Here is a 13,679-nt window from a genome sequence, read left to right as displayed (position 1 = left end):
TTACAATTGTTATATCTTCTTCATGGATTGATCCCTTGATCATTATGTAGTGTCCTTCTTTGTCTCTTGTAATAGTCTTTATTTTAAAGTCTATTTTGTCTGATATGAGAATTGCTACTCCAGCTTTCTTTTGATTTCCATTTGCACAGAATATCTTTTTCCATCCCCTCACTTTCAGTCTGTATGTGACCCTAGGTCTGAAGTGGGTCTCTTATAGACAGCATATATACAGGTCTTGTTTCTGTATCCATTCAGCCAATCTGTATCTTTTGGTTGGAGCACTTAATGCATTTACATTTAAGGTAATTATCGATATGTATGTTCCTATTACCATATTCTTATTTGTTTTGGGTTTGTTATTGTAGGTCTTTTCCTTCTCTAGTGTTTCCTGCCTAGAGAAGTTCCTTTAGCATTTGTTGTAAAGCTGATTTGGTGGTGCTGAATTCTCTTAGCTTTTGCTTCTCTGTAAAGGTTTTAATTTCTCTGTCAAATCTGAATGAGATCCTTGCTAGGTAGAGTAATCTTGGTTGTAGGTTTTCCCTTTTATCACTTTAAATATGTCCTGCCACTCCCTCTGGCTTGCAGAGTTTCTGCTGAAAGATCAGCTGTTAACCTTATAGGGATTCCCTTGTATGTTATTTGTTGCTTTTCCCTTGCTGCTTTTAATATTTTTTCTTTGTATTTAATTTTTGATAGTTTGATTAATATGTGTCTTGGCATGTTTCTCCTTGGATTGGTTCTGTATGGGACTCTCTGTGCTTCCTGGACTTGATTGACTATCTCCTTTCCCATATGAGGGAAGTTTTCAACTATAATCTCTTCAAATGTTTTCTCAGTCCCTTTCTTTTTCTCTTCTTCTTCTGGGACCCCTATAATTCAAACATTGGTGTGTTTAATGTTGTCCCAGAGGTCTCTGAGATTGTCCTCAATTCTTTTCATTCCTTTTTCTTTATTCTGCTCTGTGGTAGTTATTTCCACTATTTTATCTTCCAGGTCACTTATCCGTTCTTCTGCCTCAGTTATTCTGCTATTGATTGCTTCTAGAGAGTTTTTAATTTCATTTATTGTGTTGTTTATCATTGTTTGTTTGCTCTTTAGTTCTTCTACTTCCTTGTTAAATGTTTCTTGTATTTCCTCCATTCTATTTCCAAGATTCTGGATCATCTTTACTATCATTACTCTGAATTCTTTTTTAGGTAGACTGCCTATTTCCTCTTCATTTGTTTGGTCTGGTGAGTTTTTACCTTGTTCCTTCATCTGCTGTGTATTTCTCTGTCTTCTCATTTTGCTTAACTTAGTGTGTCTGGGGTCTCCTTTTCACAGGCTGCAGGTTCGTAGTTCCCAATTTTTTTGGTGTCTGCCCCCAGTGGGTAAGGTTGGTTTAGTGGCTTGTGTAAGCTTCCTGGTGGAGGGGACTGGTGCTGGGGTTCAGGTTTGGGTTTGGCCCTGCCTCTGCACGTAGGTCATCCTCTGGCATCTGTTCTTCGCCCAGACAGGAGGGGGTTAAAGCAGTGAGTGATTCGAGGGCTCTGGCTCACTCAGGCCAGGGGGAGAGAGGGGTACAGAATGCAGGGTGAGCCTGTGGTGGCAGAGGCCAGCGTGACGTTGCACCAGCCTGAGGTGCGCCGTGTGTTCTCCCGGGGAAGTTGGCCCTGGGTCACGGGACCCTGGCAGTGGTGGGCTGCACAGGCTTCTGGGAGGGGAGGTGTGGATAGTGACCTGTGCCTGCACACAGGCTTCTTGGTGGCGGCAGCAGCAGCCTTAGCGTTTCATGCCCGTCTCTGGTGTCTGCGCTGATAGCCACAGCATGCGCCCATCTCTGAAGCTCGTTTAAGCAGTGTTCTGAATCTCCTCTCCTCACGCACCCCAAAACAATGGTCTCTTGCCTCTTAGGCAGATCCAGACTTTCCCTGGACCCACTCCCAGCTAGCTGTGGCACACTAGCCCCCTTCAGGGTGTGTTCACGCAACCAACCCCAGTCCTCTCCTTGGGATCTGAACTCCAAAGCCTGAGCGTCAGCTCCCAGCCCCGACCCGTCCCGGCAGGTAAGCAGACAAGCCTCTCGGGCTGGTGAGTGCTGGTCGGCACCAATCCTCTGTGTGGGAATCTCTCCACCTTGCCCTCTGCACCCCTGTTGCTGTGCTCTCCTCCGGTCTCCGCCAGTGAAGGGGCTTCCTAGTGCGTGGAAACTTTTCCTCCTTCACAGCTCCCTCCCAGAGGGGCATGTCCTGTCCCTATTCTTCTGGTTCTGTTTTACTTTTTTTCTTTTGCCCTACCCAGGTACGTGGGGAGTTTCTTGCCTTTTGGGAAGTCTGAGGTCTGCTGCCAGCATTCAGCAGGTGTTCTGTAGGACTTGTTCCACATGTAGATGTATTTTTGATGTATTTGTGGGGAGGAAGGTGATCTCCACGTCTTACTCCTCCGCCATCTTGAAGGTCCTCCCTGAATCACTTTTTTAAACAACTTTCCCACCATTGTTTATGCTAGCATCTTAATTGAGATAAAATTCACATATCATAAAGTTTACCTTTTTAATGTATACAACTCAGTAGTTTTCAATGTGTTAAAGAATTGTGCATTCATCACCACTATCGAATTCCAGAATATCTGCATCACCCCCAAAAGAGGTCTCATTATGATGTGTTGAGGTAGGTTCATCAGTTGTATCAGATGTACCACTCAGGTGCGGATGTAGATAATGAGTGGAACCATGCATGTGTGGGGCAGCGCATATGTAGGAAATCTCTGTACCTTCCTCTCAATTTTGCTGTGAATTTAAAACTGCACTAAAACTATAATGTCTTTATAATAGAAGAAATCTCATGCCTATTAACAGACATTTCTTACTCTCCCCACTTCCAGTCCCTGGCACCCACTAATCTACTTTTTATCTCTATGGATTTGTCTACTGTGGAATCATACAATATGTGGCCTTTTTGTCTAACTTCGCGCACACAGCATAATGTTTTCAAGTTGTATCTATGCTGTAGTATGCATCCGTATTTCATTTTTTATAGCTGAATAATATTCCATTGTATGGATATACCACAATTGTTTATCTATTCACCAGGTGAGGGACATTTGGGTTGTTTCTACTTTTTGGCTGTTATGAATGTTTCTATGGATATCTGTATACAAATTTCTGTATGAACATATATTTTCAATTTCCTTGGGTATATACCTAGGAGTAGAATGACTGGGTCGTATGGTAATTCTGTGTTTCATTTTTTGAGGAACTACCAGAATGTTTTCAACAGAGGCTACACACTTTTACATTCCTACTAGTACTGAATGAAGGTTCCAATTTTTCCACATCCTCATAGATACTTGTTATTTTGCTTAAAAAAAAAAAATATATATATATATTTTGAATTAGACTTGGAGGGTATTATGCTAAGTGAAATGTCAGAGAAAGACAAATACTATATGATATCACTTATGTGTGGAATCCAAAAAGTACAACAAACTAGTGAATACAACAAAAAAGAAGCAGACTCACAGATATAGTGAACAAACTAGTGGTTACCAGTGGGGAGAGAGAGAGGGGAGGGGCAATATAGGGGTGGAGGAGTAGGACGTGCAAACTATTGAGTGTAAGACAGGTTACAAGCATTTTTAGTATAACACAGGGAACAGAGCCAATATTTTGTAATAACTGTAAATGGAGTGTAACCTTTAAAAATTGTATAAAAAATAAATGCACAAAAAATAATATGTATATATAGGCATCTAACTGTGATTTTGATTTACATTTCCCTGATGACTAATGATGTAGAGCGTTTTTCTTGTGCTTCCTGGCCATTGGTATTTCTTTGGAGAAATGTTCAAATCCTTTACCCATTTTTAAATTAAATTGTTTGTCTCTTGTTTTGAGTTGTAAGAATTCTTTAAATAACCTGGACGTTAGATGTTTATTAAAGATATGATTTGCAAATATGCTTCTCCCATTCTGTGGGTTGTCTTTTCAGTTTCTTCATAGTGTCCTTTGATACACAGAATGTTTTATGCTTGCTGACATCAAATTTATCTATTTTTTCTTGAGTTGCTTGTGCTTTTGGTGTCATATCTAAAAAAACAGCTGTTGAATCCAAGGTCACAAAGATTTACTCCTATGTTTTCTTCTAGGGGTGCTATAGTTTTAGCTCTTATTTTTCGGTTGTTGAGCCACACTGAGTTAATTTCTGTATAAACTGTGAGGTAGGAGTTCAGTTTCATTCTTTGCATGTAGATACCCAGTTGTACCAGTACCATTTGTTGAAAAGACTACTTTTTCCCCATCAAATGGTCTTAGCACCCTTGTCAAAAATGAATGGAAAATAACTGTATGGGTCTATTTTTGAACTCTACATTCTATTACATTGACCTATATATCTATACTTAGGATAGTACCACAATACTTTGATTACTGTAGCTTTAGAGGAAGTTTAATATCAGAGATGTAAGTCCTTCAACTGTTTTTTTTTCCCAAGATTGTTTTGGCTGGTCTGAGTACCTTGCATTTTCATATGAAGTTTAAAATTGGCTTGTCAATTTCTGCAATAAAACTAATTGGGATTTTGATAGGGATGGGGTTGAATCTGTAGATAAATTTGTGAAGTATTGCCATGTTAACACTATTACATCTTCTAATCCAGGAACACGGGGATAGCTTTCCACTTACTTAGGTCTTCTTTAATTTCTTTCAATTATCTTTGGTGATTTTCAGTGTACAAGTCTTACTTCTTTTGTTGATTTCTAAGTAACTTATTCCAGGGGTCCCCAACTCCTGGTCCATGGACTGCTACCGGTCCATGGCCTGTTAGGAACTGGGCTGCACAGCAGGAGGTGAGCGGCGGGCAAGTGAGTGAAGCTCCATCTGTATTTACAGCCACACCCCACAGCTTGCATTACTGCCTGAACTCCACCTCCTGTCGGATCAGCGGCAGCATTAGGTTCTCACAGGAGCGCGAACCCTACTGTGAATCGCGCATGCGAGGGATCTAGCTTGCTCGCTCCTTATGATCATCTGAGGTGGAGCCAAGGCGGTGATGCTGGCGCTGGGGAGCGGCTGCAAATACAGATTATCATTAGCAGAGAGGTTTGACTGCACAGAGATAATACATCAATCACTTGCAGACTCATATCAAAACCCTATCAGTGAGTGGCAAGTGAAAACAAGCTCAGGGCTCCCAAAGATTCTGCATTATGGTGAGTTGTATAATTATTTCATTACATATTACAATTTAATAATAATAGAAATAAAGGGCACAATAAATGGAATGTGCTTGAATCATCCTGAAACCATCCCTCCCCACCCCCATACATGGAAAAATTGTCTTCCACGAAACCGGTCCCTGGTGCCAAAAAGGTTGCAGACCGTTGACTTATTCCCTTTGAAACTAATGTAAGTGGAATCATTTCTAAATTTCATTTTTGAATTGTTCATTACAAGTATATAGGAATATAAATAATTTTTGTATAATGGTCTTGTATCTTCCAATGTTGCTGAACTCAGTTATTAGTTATATATTCTTTTTTTTGTGTTTGTAGATTCTTTAAGATTTTCTATACATGAGATCATGCCATCTATGAATAGAGATAGTTTTACTTCTTTTTTACCTGGGTGTCTTTTTTCTCCCTTACCTAATTGTTAGAATCTCCAATACAATGTTAAACAGAAATAGTGAGAGTGTCATCATCAGAGAATCTACAAACAACAAATGCTGGAGAGGGTATGGAGAAAAGGAACCCTCTTGCACTGTTGGTGGGAATGTAAATTCATACAGCCACTATGGAGAACAGTATGGAGGTTGCTTAAAACACTAAAAATAGAATTACCATATGATCCAGCAATCCCACTACTGGGCATATACCCTGAGAAAACCATAATTCAAAAAGACACATGCATCCCAATGTTCATTGCAGCTCTATTTACAATAGCCAGGACATAGAAGCAACCTAAATGCCCATCGACAGACAACTGGATAAAGAAGAAGTGGTACATATATACAATGGAATATTACTCACCCATAAAAAGGAACGAAATTGGGTCATTTGTTGAGATGTGGATGGATCTAGAGACTGTCATACAGAGTGAAGTAAGTCAGAAAGAGAAAAACAAATATTGTATATTAATGTATATATGTGGAACCTAGAAAAATGGTACAGATGAACCGGTTTGCAGGGCAGAAACTGAAACACAGATGTAGAGAACAAACGTATGGACACCAAGGGGGAAAAGTGGCAGGGGGGGGGGGGGTGGGATGAATTGGGCGATTGGGATTGACACGTATACACTGATGTGTATAAAATTGATGACTAATAAGAACCTGCTATATACAAAAAAGTAAAATTCAAAATTTCAAAAAAAATTGTACAATACAGGAAATATAGCCAACATTTTATAATAACTACGAATGGGGCACAACCTTTAAAACCTGTGAAACACGATATTGTACACTTGTGACTTACATAGTGTTGTACAGCAACTATACTTCAATTACACAATGCAAAAAAATTAAAAAAAAAAAAGAAATAGTGAGAGTGAATATCCTTGTCTTACTCCTGATCTTAGCAGGAATACTTGCAGTATTTCACTGTTAAGTATAATATTAGCTGTGGGCTTTTTATAGATGCTCTTTATAAGGTTGGGAAGGTTTCTTTCTTTGCTCGTTGAATGTTTTATCATGAAAGGATTCTGAACTTGGTCAAATGCTTATTCTGCATCTATTGAGATGACCATGTTTTTTTCTCCCTTTATCCTATTAATATGGGTGTATTACATTGATTTTTCATATGTTAAACCAAATTTTTTTCCTGGGATAAATCCCATTTGATCATGGTGTATAATCCTTTTTATATGTTGCTGGTAATTTGGTTCTATTGGCTAGTATTTTGCTGAGGTTTTTGCATCTATATTCAAAAGAGATACTGGTCTGTAGTTTTCTTGTAATACCTTTCTTGAGTTTTGGTTTCAGGGTACAAACTACTCTTTTTCCATTTAAGTTTTGTGATTATAGTTTAAACATACCTCAAAATTTGCCTGCACTTCTTGTACGTATCAAAAATTTTTTTACATTGCATTTTTTCCCCCTTAAAGTCCAATACCCGTGTAGTCTATTTATTGAGGATTGGAACATTTTTTTTTTTTGTCCACACAAAGTGACACCTAATACGACAAGGGGAATGGATAGTTACACACTATTTATATATGGTATAATGTTTTCCTATCATGACCCCCATGTTTATCCTATGGGCAAAGGCTTTCTTCTTGCCCTAATCTCACCACTCTCTTGCTACTAAATTCTTACCACTCCATTAAAGCCCACTTCACATATTACTTTCTCCATGAACTTTATTATAAAGGGTCTCTCTCTCTCTTTCCTCTCAGCTTCTATACAACTTATAAGTTTGAAAGTTTGGAAGTTTGAAACTTTCAATAATCCATCTCTACATATGTTTTTTTCTGTAGACATTTGTGGACAATTTTTGTGTATTTTTCTTCCCTGAGAGATTTCTGATTCTGTTTTATACTTCCTTTATTTCATCAGTAGTATCTAATATTTAGTTTATCCTTAGTTCACATTCAATATATGTTGTTTTTATAATTTTCTTAATTCATCCTCGATAACACACCCAGGAATGCCATTAGATATATAAAATTATTATACTTATAAAGACACCATCTTTAAGCTCATCAGGCATAAATTAATACTTGTGAATTTTAATATATGCCAAGAATTTCCACCCAGTCAACAATTATCTAAACAAATTCAAAGCATGTAAAATAGATCTTTTTTACTGAAAGTGTATTACATCATTTTAACGTATGGCACAATGAGAATTAGAACCCGGGAAAAATAAATTATATAATGGGTATTTACTTAGAAAAAAATCTCAAAGTAAACTTATGCCCTTTCTCCCTTATAGCAGCTTGCTTTTCCAAGAATAAATGTGAGTACCTGGTGTCAGCAGCACCACTGAGGTGACAATCAGGGAGCAGATGACCAGGATGACGAGCAGTGCGATCGCTATGCCTTTCCAGTTTCTTTGTGGAGGATTACTCCCCACCAGCTCCTAAAGCAACAGCAGGAAAGAGAAACTCTGTGAGTAAAATAAGGAACTAAAATAAGCCAGTGGATACACTTCATTCAATCAAGAGCTCAGGCGTATTCTCATCCTTGAAGCTATGATCAACTCCTTTCTCTGCCCTCTGCCTCAGTGTCCAAAGGCCCCAGGTTCTCTTCTCTATCCCATGGCAAAGCCTTATCTCAAGAAGAATTGGATATTACGTTTACAGCTTTTGTGTAACTTAATGCTTCTCCACCCAGTAAACTAGATTCCACAGCATAGGGTGATTGTGGTGTTCCTTATTACAGGCAACCTATTAACCCCCATCGAATCAAACCCAAGTATGATGAATTTTCCAGCCCTAAGACCTCTCTCATCTTTCTCTTCATTGACATCCACATTGTTAAGTCCTATTTCAGGCTACCAAATTCAAACATTTATTTAGCACATACTATGTGCCAATTTTAATCAACGTTTGCCTACTTCTCACCATCCTGGGCCTTTTCTTCCTTCTATAGCTCCTCAAACAAAGCTTTAAGACTTCCCAGGTCTTGCTAGTGCACTGGGTAACCCACCTACCCCTTTTCTAGGTTTTAGTTCCCTCCAGGGACCGCATTATAGCAGGTGTTGGGGGTATGAGGGGGATCTGGAGACATTGCTAAAGAATGCTGAAGGTTGAAAAGATCTAGGAAATTAATCAGGCATATTGGCTGCTGAGACCAAACTTTCAGTTCCTTTCAAATTAGGATGATTATATAATTTACAGTCCAAACTAGGATCATTTGAGAGACAAAGGGGGTAATATTAATAATCAATAAATATAATAGTTACATACCAATAATTATTATTATTAATTATACAAGAGCAACTGGGACTCTCCAGGGCAAATTAAGTCATATGGTCACACTGCAAATGAATTACTGCCCCTCCTGCCTATACATAGATCACAAAATATTCTCTCTTATAGCGCCCACTATTGCGACTTGCATTAACTGCGAGTCAAAATGCAATAGGATGGAGATGGCCTCAAAAAGTAGGCAACGTGATATATAAATACACCCTTATCCAAGGCTGAAAGTTCATTAGAATGTATCAGATTTCTGTAAATCAAAATATAGATAATATTCAACCATGGGATAGTAAATAATATTTGACATCTAAATATTTAATATTGGCTATCTAGGTTATAGAATCAAGAAAAATTTGACTCCAAACAATTAATATTGGCCATCTAGGTTATCCAATTAAGAAAAATTCTGAGGACCACTAAAACCTTAGCAGGAAAGTGTTCTACAGTTTTTAGAAATTTCTACCAGTATGCTTATTTGCCATTGAGAACTGAATTTGCCTACTAAAAAGTGGCTTTTCAGCACTTAAAAATAAGACTAAACATGAGTATGAAATTACGACGAAAGGTTATACTGAGTCAACCTCATTTCCTATTGGATAGGGTTTTCTATGGGAGGAAGTTGCTGGCTAGTGACAAGAAGTGATCAGATCTCACTGATTCAGCAGCTTTTCATTTCATTTACAGAGGAAATAAGCCATTCTCACCAAAGCTGTGAATAGCATAAATCTTGCAGTAGTACTATTCATAAGACCATGATAGTGTACATGACCTCCCATGGAACCGAAGTGGACATTTCTCAAACACTGTTCAGATTAAATCCCAGGGTAACAATCAAAACCATAACGGTTTCATACTCAAGACTGAATCTTATCAAGATGAAGAATGATGAAATTAGTGGTATTGTCTTCATCAGCTCAAACAATGGATATCTTTCAAATCTTGTTTCTAGTAAGAATAATCTAGGATTCTAAAATTTGTTTTAAATATATCTATTAGATGCACTGATAGAAGTTTATATGAAAAAAAAAACCCTAAGACTTCTGCTTTGCCTCAACTTCTTGAGCAGCCAGTAGCGTCATTAATTTCCTTGCAGAAGTGTACTTGAATGATGTTACAGTGATGTTCCCAGCAGGTCCCTCCCTGACCCAAGTACGCTCACAATATGGTGTCCAGGTCTAGGCTGGATATTGTCAGAGATAACGATGGACAGAGTGTTTCTACAAAGAGGACCCGAAGACAGAGACATTGCAAAATATGTCATATGAAGTAAGGCTGAAGGAAGGGTTCAGACTCAAAAACCAAATACTTCGTCTCTGTCTATTTGAATTATCACATGCCAGACAGAGGACTTCTTCTGCATAGTCCAGATGCCAGAGTTAGAACCAAAAGGAAATTTCACAGAGACAGAATTATGTATCAAAAAACCTTCAGAATTTCTAACTACTAGTATTGCTTCATGACAGAATGGGCTGCTTCACCAGGACGTGAGCAGGGTGGATGAACAGCTCCCAGGGATCCAGGAGGGCGAGCCCAGGGAGGAAGGTGGATGTAAGAGATCTTAAAAATGTCTAACACAGTGTACATTCTATGGACACACAGGGCAGGGAAAAGAAAGATGATGAACCATGAGGTGGCTCCAGTAAGTGGGAAAATGAATGAGAGGACAGTTCAGAAAGAGGACAAGGACTCTGCTCCCTGCATGCTCACTGTGCTAAGAACAGAAAACCAATTCAGTGTATATTACTGGATGGACGAATGCACAATAGGATAACCAAACAGGCGTTGATAGCAGAGCCCACTTAAGTGAAGTGATTCTGGATCACTGATGCCATTTTTTAAGTAGAGATGAACCACACTTCTTTCAGGTAACATTCTTACTTTTAAAAAGCAGAGTAGGGCTTCCCCGGTGGCACAGTGGTTGAGAGTCCGCCTGCCGATGCAGGGGACAGGGGTTCGTGCCCCGGTCCGGGAGGATCCCACATGCCGCGGAGTGGCTAGTAACCCAAAAAAAAAAAAAAAAAAAAAAGGCAGGGTAATTTTACCCACAGAAATGCAGACAGTCTTTAGCCAAATTTCATTTTCAGAGTGCAGGTAATTTATTTTTTTAACTACACAAACAATATTACTACAATAATAATAGAAAACGGAGAAAAAATAAAAAAACACGAACCATCTTGCTAATGGTTCCAAGAAAACAAAAGTTTTCATTTTTCCATCTTCCTCTCCAGTCCTGGTCGATATGCATATTTAATTTTTACACAGGTAAAACCAGAACATAGATCTGGTTTTTGAGTTAGAATGCAGGTTAACAGTGAAAATCTAACTTGAACATCTAATTTGGCATACCAAATTCAGACTTCCTCATCTTAACTTGCAGGAGTTGAATTATGGAAAATTTGAGTAGAACTGTTCTTGCTTCCCATGAAGGGCAAGAGAAGTTAATAAATTATCCCCTGAAATGTTGAGCTTCAGTAGTGCATCTCTCAACAGAATTACATATTTTTGCCTAGAATGATGAGATTGAGGCTGTAATATATTCTCTGTTCTGTTTGGTAATCATGCATATCTTATACAGATGCAATAAAATGGAAAAGCATGTTTACAATTAAACACTGGCCTAAGAAGGTGAACAAATCTCCCATCCACCCATCCATCCATCCATCCATCCATCCATCCATCCATCCATCCATCCATTGATATTTTATCCAGGCTTACTCTGGCAAGCACTGTTCTGAGACCCTGTTATGGCACTGTTATCAACCCGACAAGTCCAAAAGCTTTCATTTGTTCCATATTCCTTTCTTGTATTCTAGTGCAGGGATGGGGGACAAACCATAAACAGATAAACACACTAAGAAGAAAAAAACAGGACCGAGGGGGTCTTGTCACCTCTTTGTATATAAAGAGGTCAGATAGATTTCCTAATAAAGAGACATTTGAACAGAAACTGAAAGAAGTACAGCTGGGAAGAAGCACATCAGACTGTTGTGGACTGAACTGTGTTCCCCCTTAAATTCATACGCTGATGCCTTAAACCTCAATGTGATGGTATATGAAGATGGAACCTTTGGGAGGTAATCACGGTTAGGTGAGGTCATGAGGGTGGGGTCCTCGTGATAGGGTTAGTGCCCTTATAAGAAGAGACACCAGAAAGCTTGTCTCCCTTCTCTCCACCTGTATACGTGGAGAAAAGGCCGTGTGAGGACACAGAGAGAAGGTGGCCATCTTCAACCCAAGGAGAGAGCCCTCACCAGATACCACAGCTGGCATCCTGATCTTGGACTTCCAGTCTCCAGAACTGTGAAAGATAAATCTCTGTGTTTAAGCTGCCTGGTCTATGGTGTTGTGTTATAGCAGCCCCAGACAGAGTAAGACACAGGCTGACATCTGAGGGCAAACAATCCAGGTAGAGGGAGAGGCAGGAATACAGTCTGTAAGATAGTGTGTGCTTTGGTGTGGAGGACAGCAAAGAGACAGGGGCCAGGGTGGCCATAGTGATGTGAGTGAGATGACCACACTGAGCAAGGAGGGTGGGAGTCTGGATGTCACAGTGCAGGAGAGTAGGGTCTGGATGCCATAGTGCGGGTTGGCTTTTCCTCTGAGTGCAAGGCATATAAGACAGCAGTGCATGAACCAGACTCCCACAAAAAGATCCCCAGGGGAGCTGCTTCATGGAGAGCAAAGAATATGGAAGCAAGGGTAGGCCCAGCAGGGACCCACTAGGAGGCCAGGGTGATGGAGGTGTGTCCCAGGTGGTAGTGGTACAGGTGGTGAAAAGTGGTTGATCCTGGGCACGTAATAGAAAACGTCAGTCAACCATGCTTTTGGGAGCAGATAATACACACCTAGGTGTCAGGACACGTTTATGTACCCCTTCTGCATTTAGAGCCCTCTCTGAGGCTACTGTCTTCTGTGCTCAAGTAAAAAGCCCTTTGCACATCACTCCAAAGAAAGTCTCCCCTCCTTCCCTCTACCTCTGAGCCAAGCCTAAGCCCTCCCCACTCTCTGCTCCAGGAACCATTTCCTCCTGTGCCCCAACCCCCCACCCCCAGCTTCGCACATACCATTGACTTCTGTCTCCTGACACTCCTCTCTGGCAAACCCCTTCGCATTCTTTAGTTGTCAGCTAAAATATCATCTCTCTCTGACATTTTAGGAAGCTGTGCCTGGTTTCACAGGCGGAGTTTATTATTCTTTTCAATCGGAAGCAACTGCAACACTTTATAAATGCTTTTCTGTAACGTTATTGCGCTATGAAATGATGTATTGAATGCCTGTGTCATCAGCAGACTGGAAGCTACTTAAGGAAGTGGGCTGGATGTTCATGTTCCCAATGCGTGGTGCAAAGTCTAGGACACCACAGCGCCCAGGGACTGTGGGCTGAATGGATGAATGAATCCACAGATGCCTTTATGAGAAGGAACGTTGTTGTTTGCCGGCACACCTGTCAGAGACGCAATTGCTGGTTGATGCAGAAAGTAAAGCGTTAATACAACCCCAACTGCATTAACTATGCCATAAATAGCAATCGGTCCTAAAAGACATAATGCAAACTGACATCTAAGGCTGGCAATCCCCTTGTCCCTAGTGACATAACTGTTGCTCATACTTATTTTTAACTCAGGCAAAAAGAAAACAAGGAAGTAAAACCAAACTAAACGCTTTCCTAGGTCGTTTGGTTGTTTTAAATATAAAATTCATCTTTCCAGAATGCTATTATCTTAGCAATTCATGATTAGAGCTTGATTTTTTTTTTTTTTTTTTTTTTTTTTTTTTTTTT

General features: G+C 39.7%; 1 protein-coding gene across 1 annotated transcript in view; it reads right to left on the bottom strand.

Annotated features, from left to right (window-relative positions):
• DPP6 (dipeptidyl peptidase like 6) overlaps positions 1-13,679 on the bottom strand; it is a 541,522-nt gene that overhangs the window by 390,824 nt on the left and 137,019 nt on the right. The window contains exon 2 of the mRNA XM_024739199.1: positions 7,941-8,055. Coding sequence (XP_024594967.1) covers positions 7,941-8,055 — 115 coding nt within the window. The remainder of the gene's footprint in view (positions 1-7,940; positions 8,056-13,679) is intronic.

Source organism: Neophocaena asiaeorientalis, unplaced genomic scaffold, assembly GCF_003031525.2.
Source record: "Neophocaena asiaeorientalis asiaeorientalis breed wild unplaced genomic scaffold, Neophocaena_asiaeorientalis_V1.1 scaffold145, whole genome shotgun sequence".
Classification (NCBI taxonomy): Eukaryota; Metazoa; Chordata; class Mammalia; order Artiodactyla; family Phocoenidae; genus Neophocaena; species Neophocaena asiaeorientalis.
Note: the sequence above shows the minus strand (reverse complement) of the source record. Positions and strands in the feature narration are given on the sequence as shown.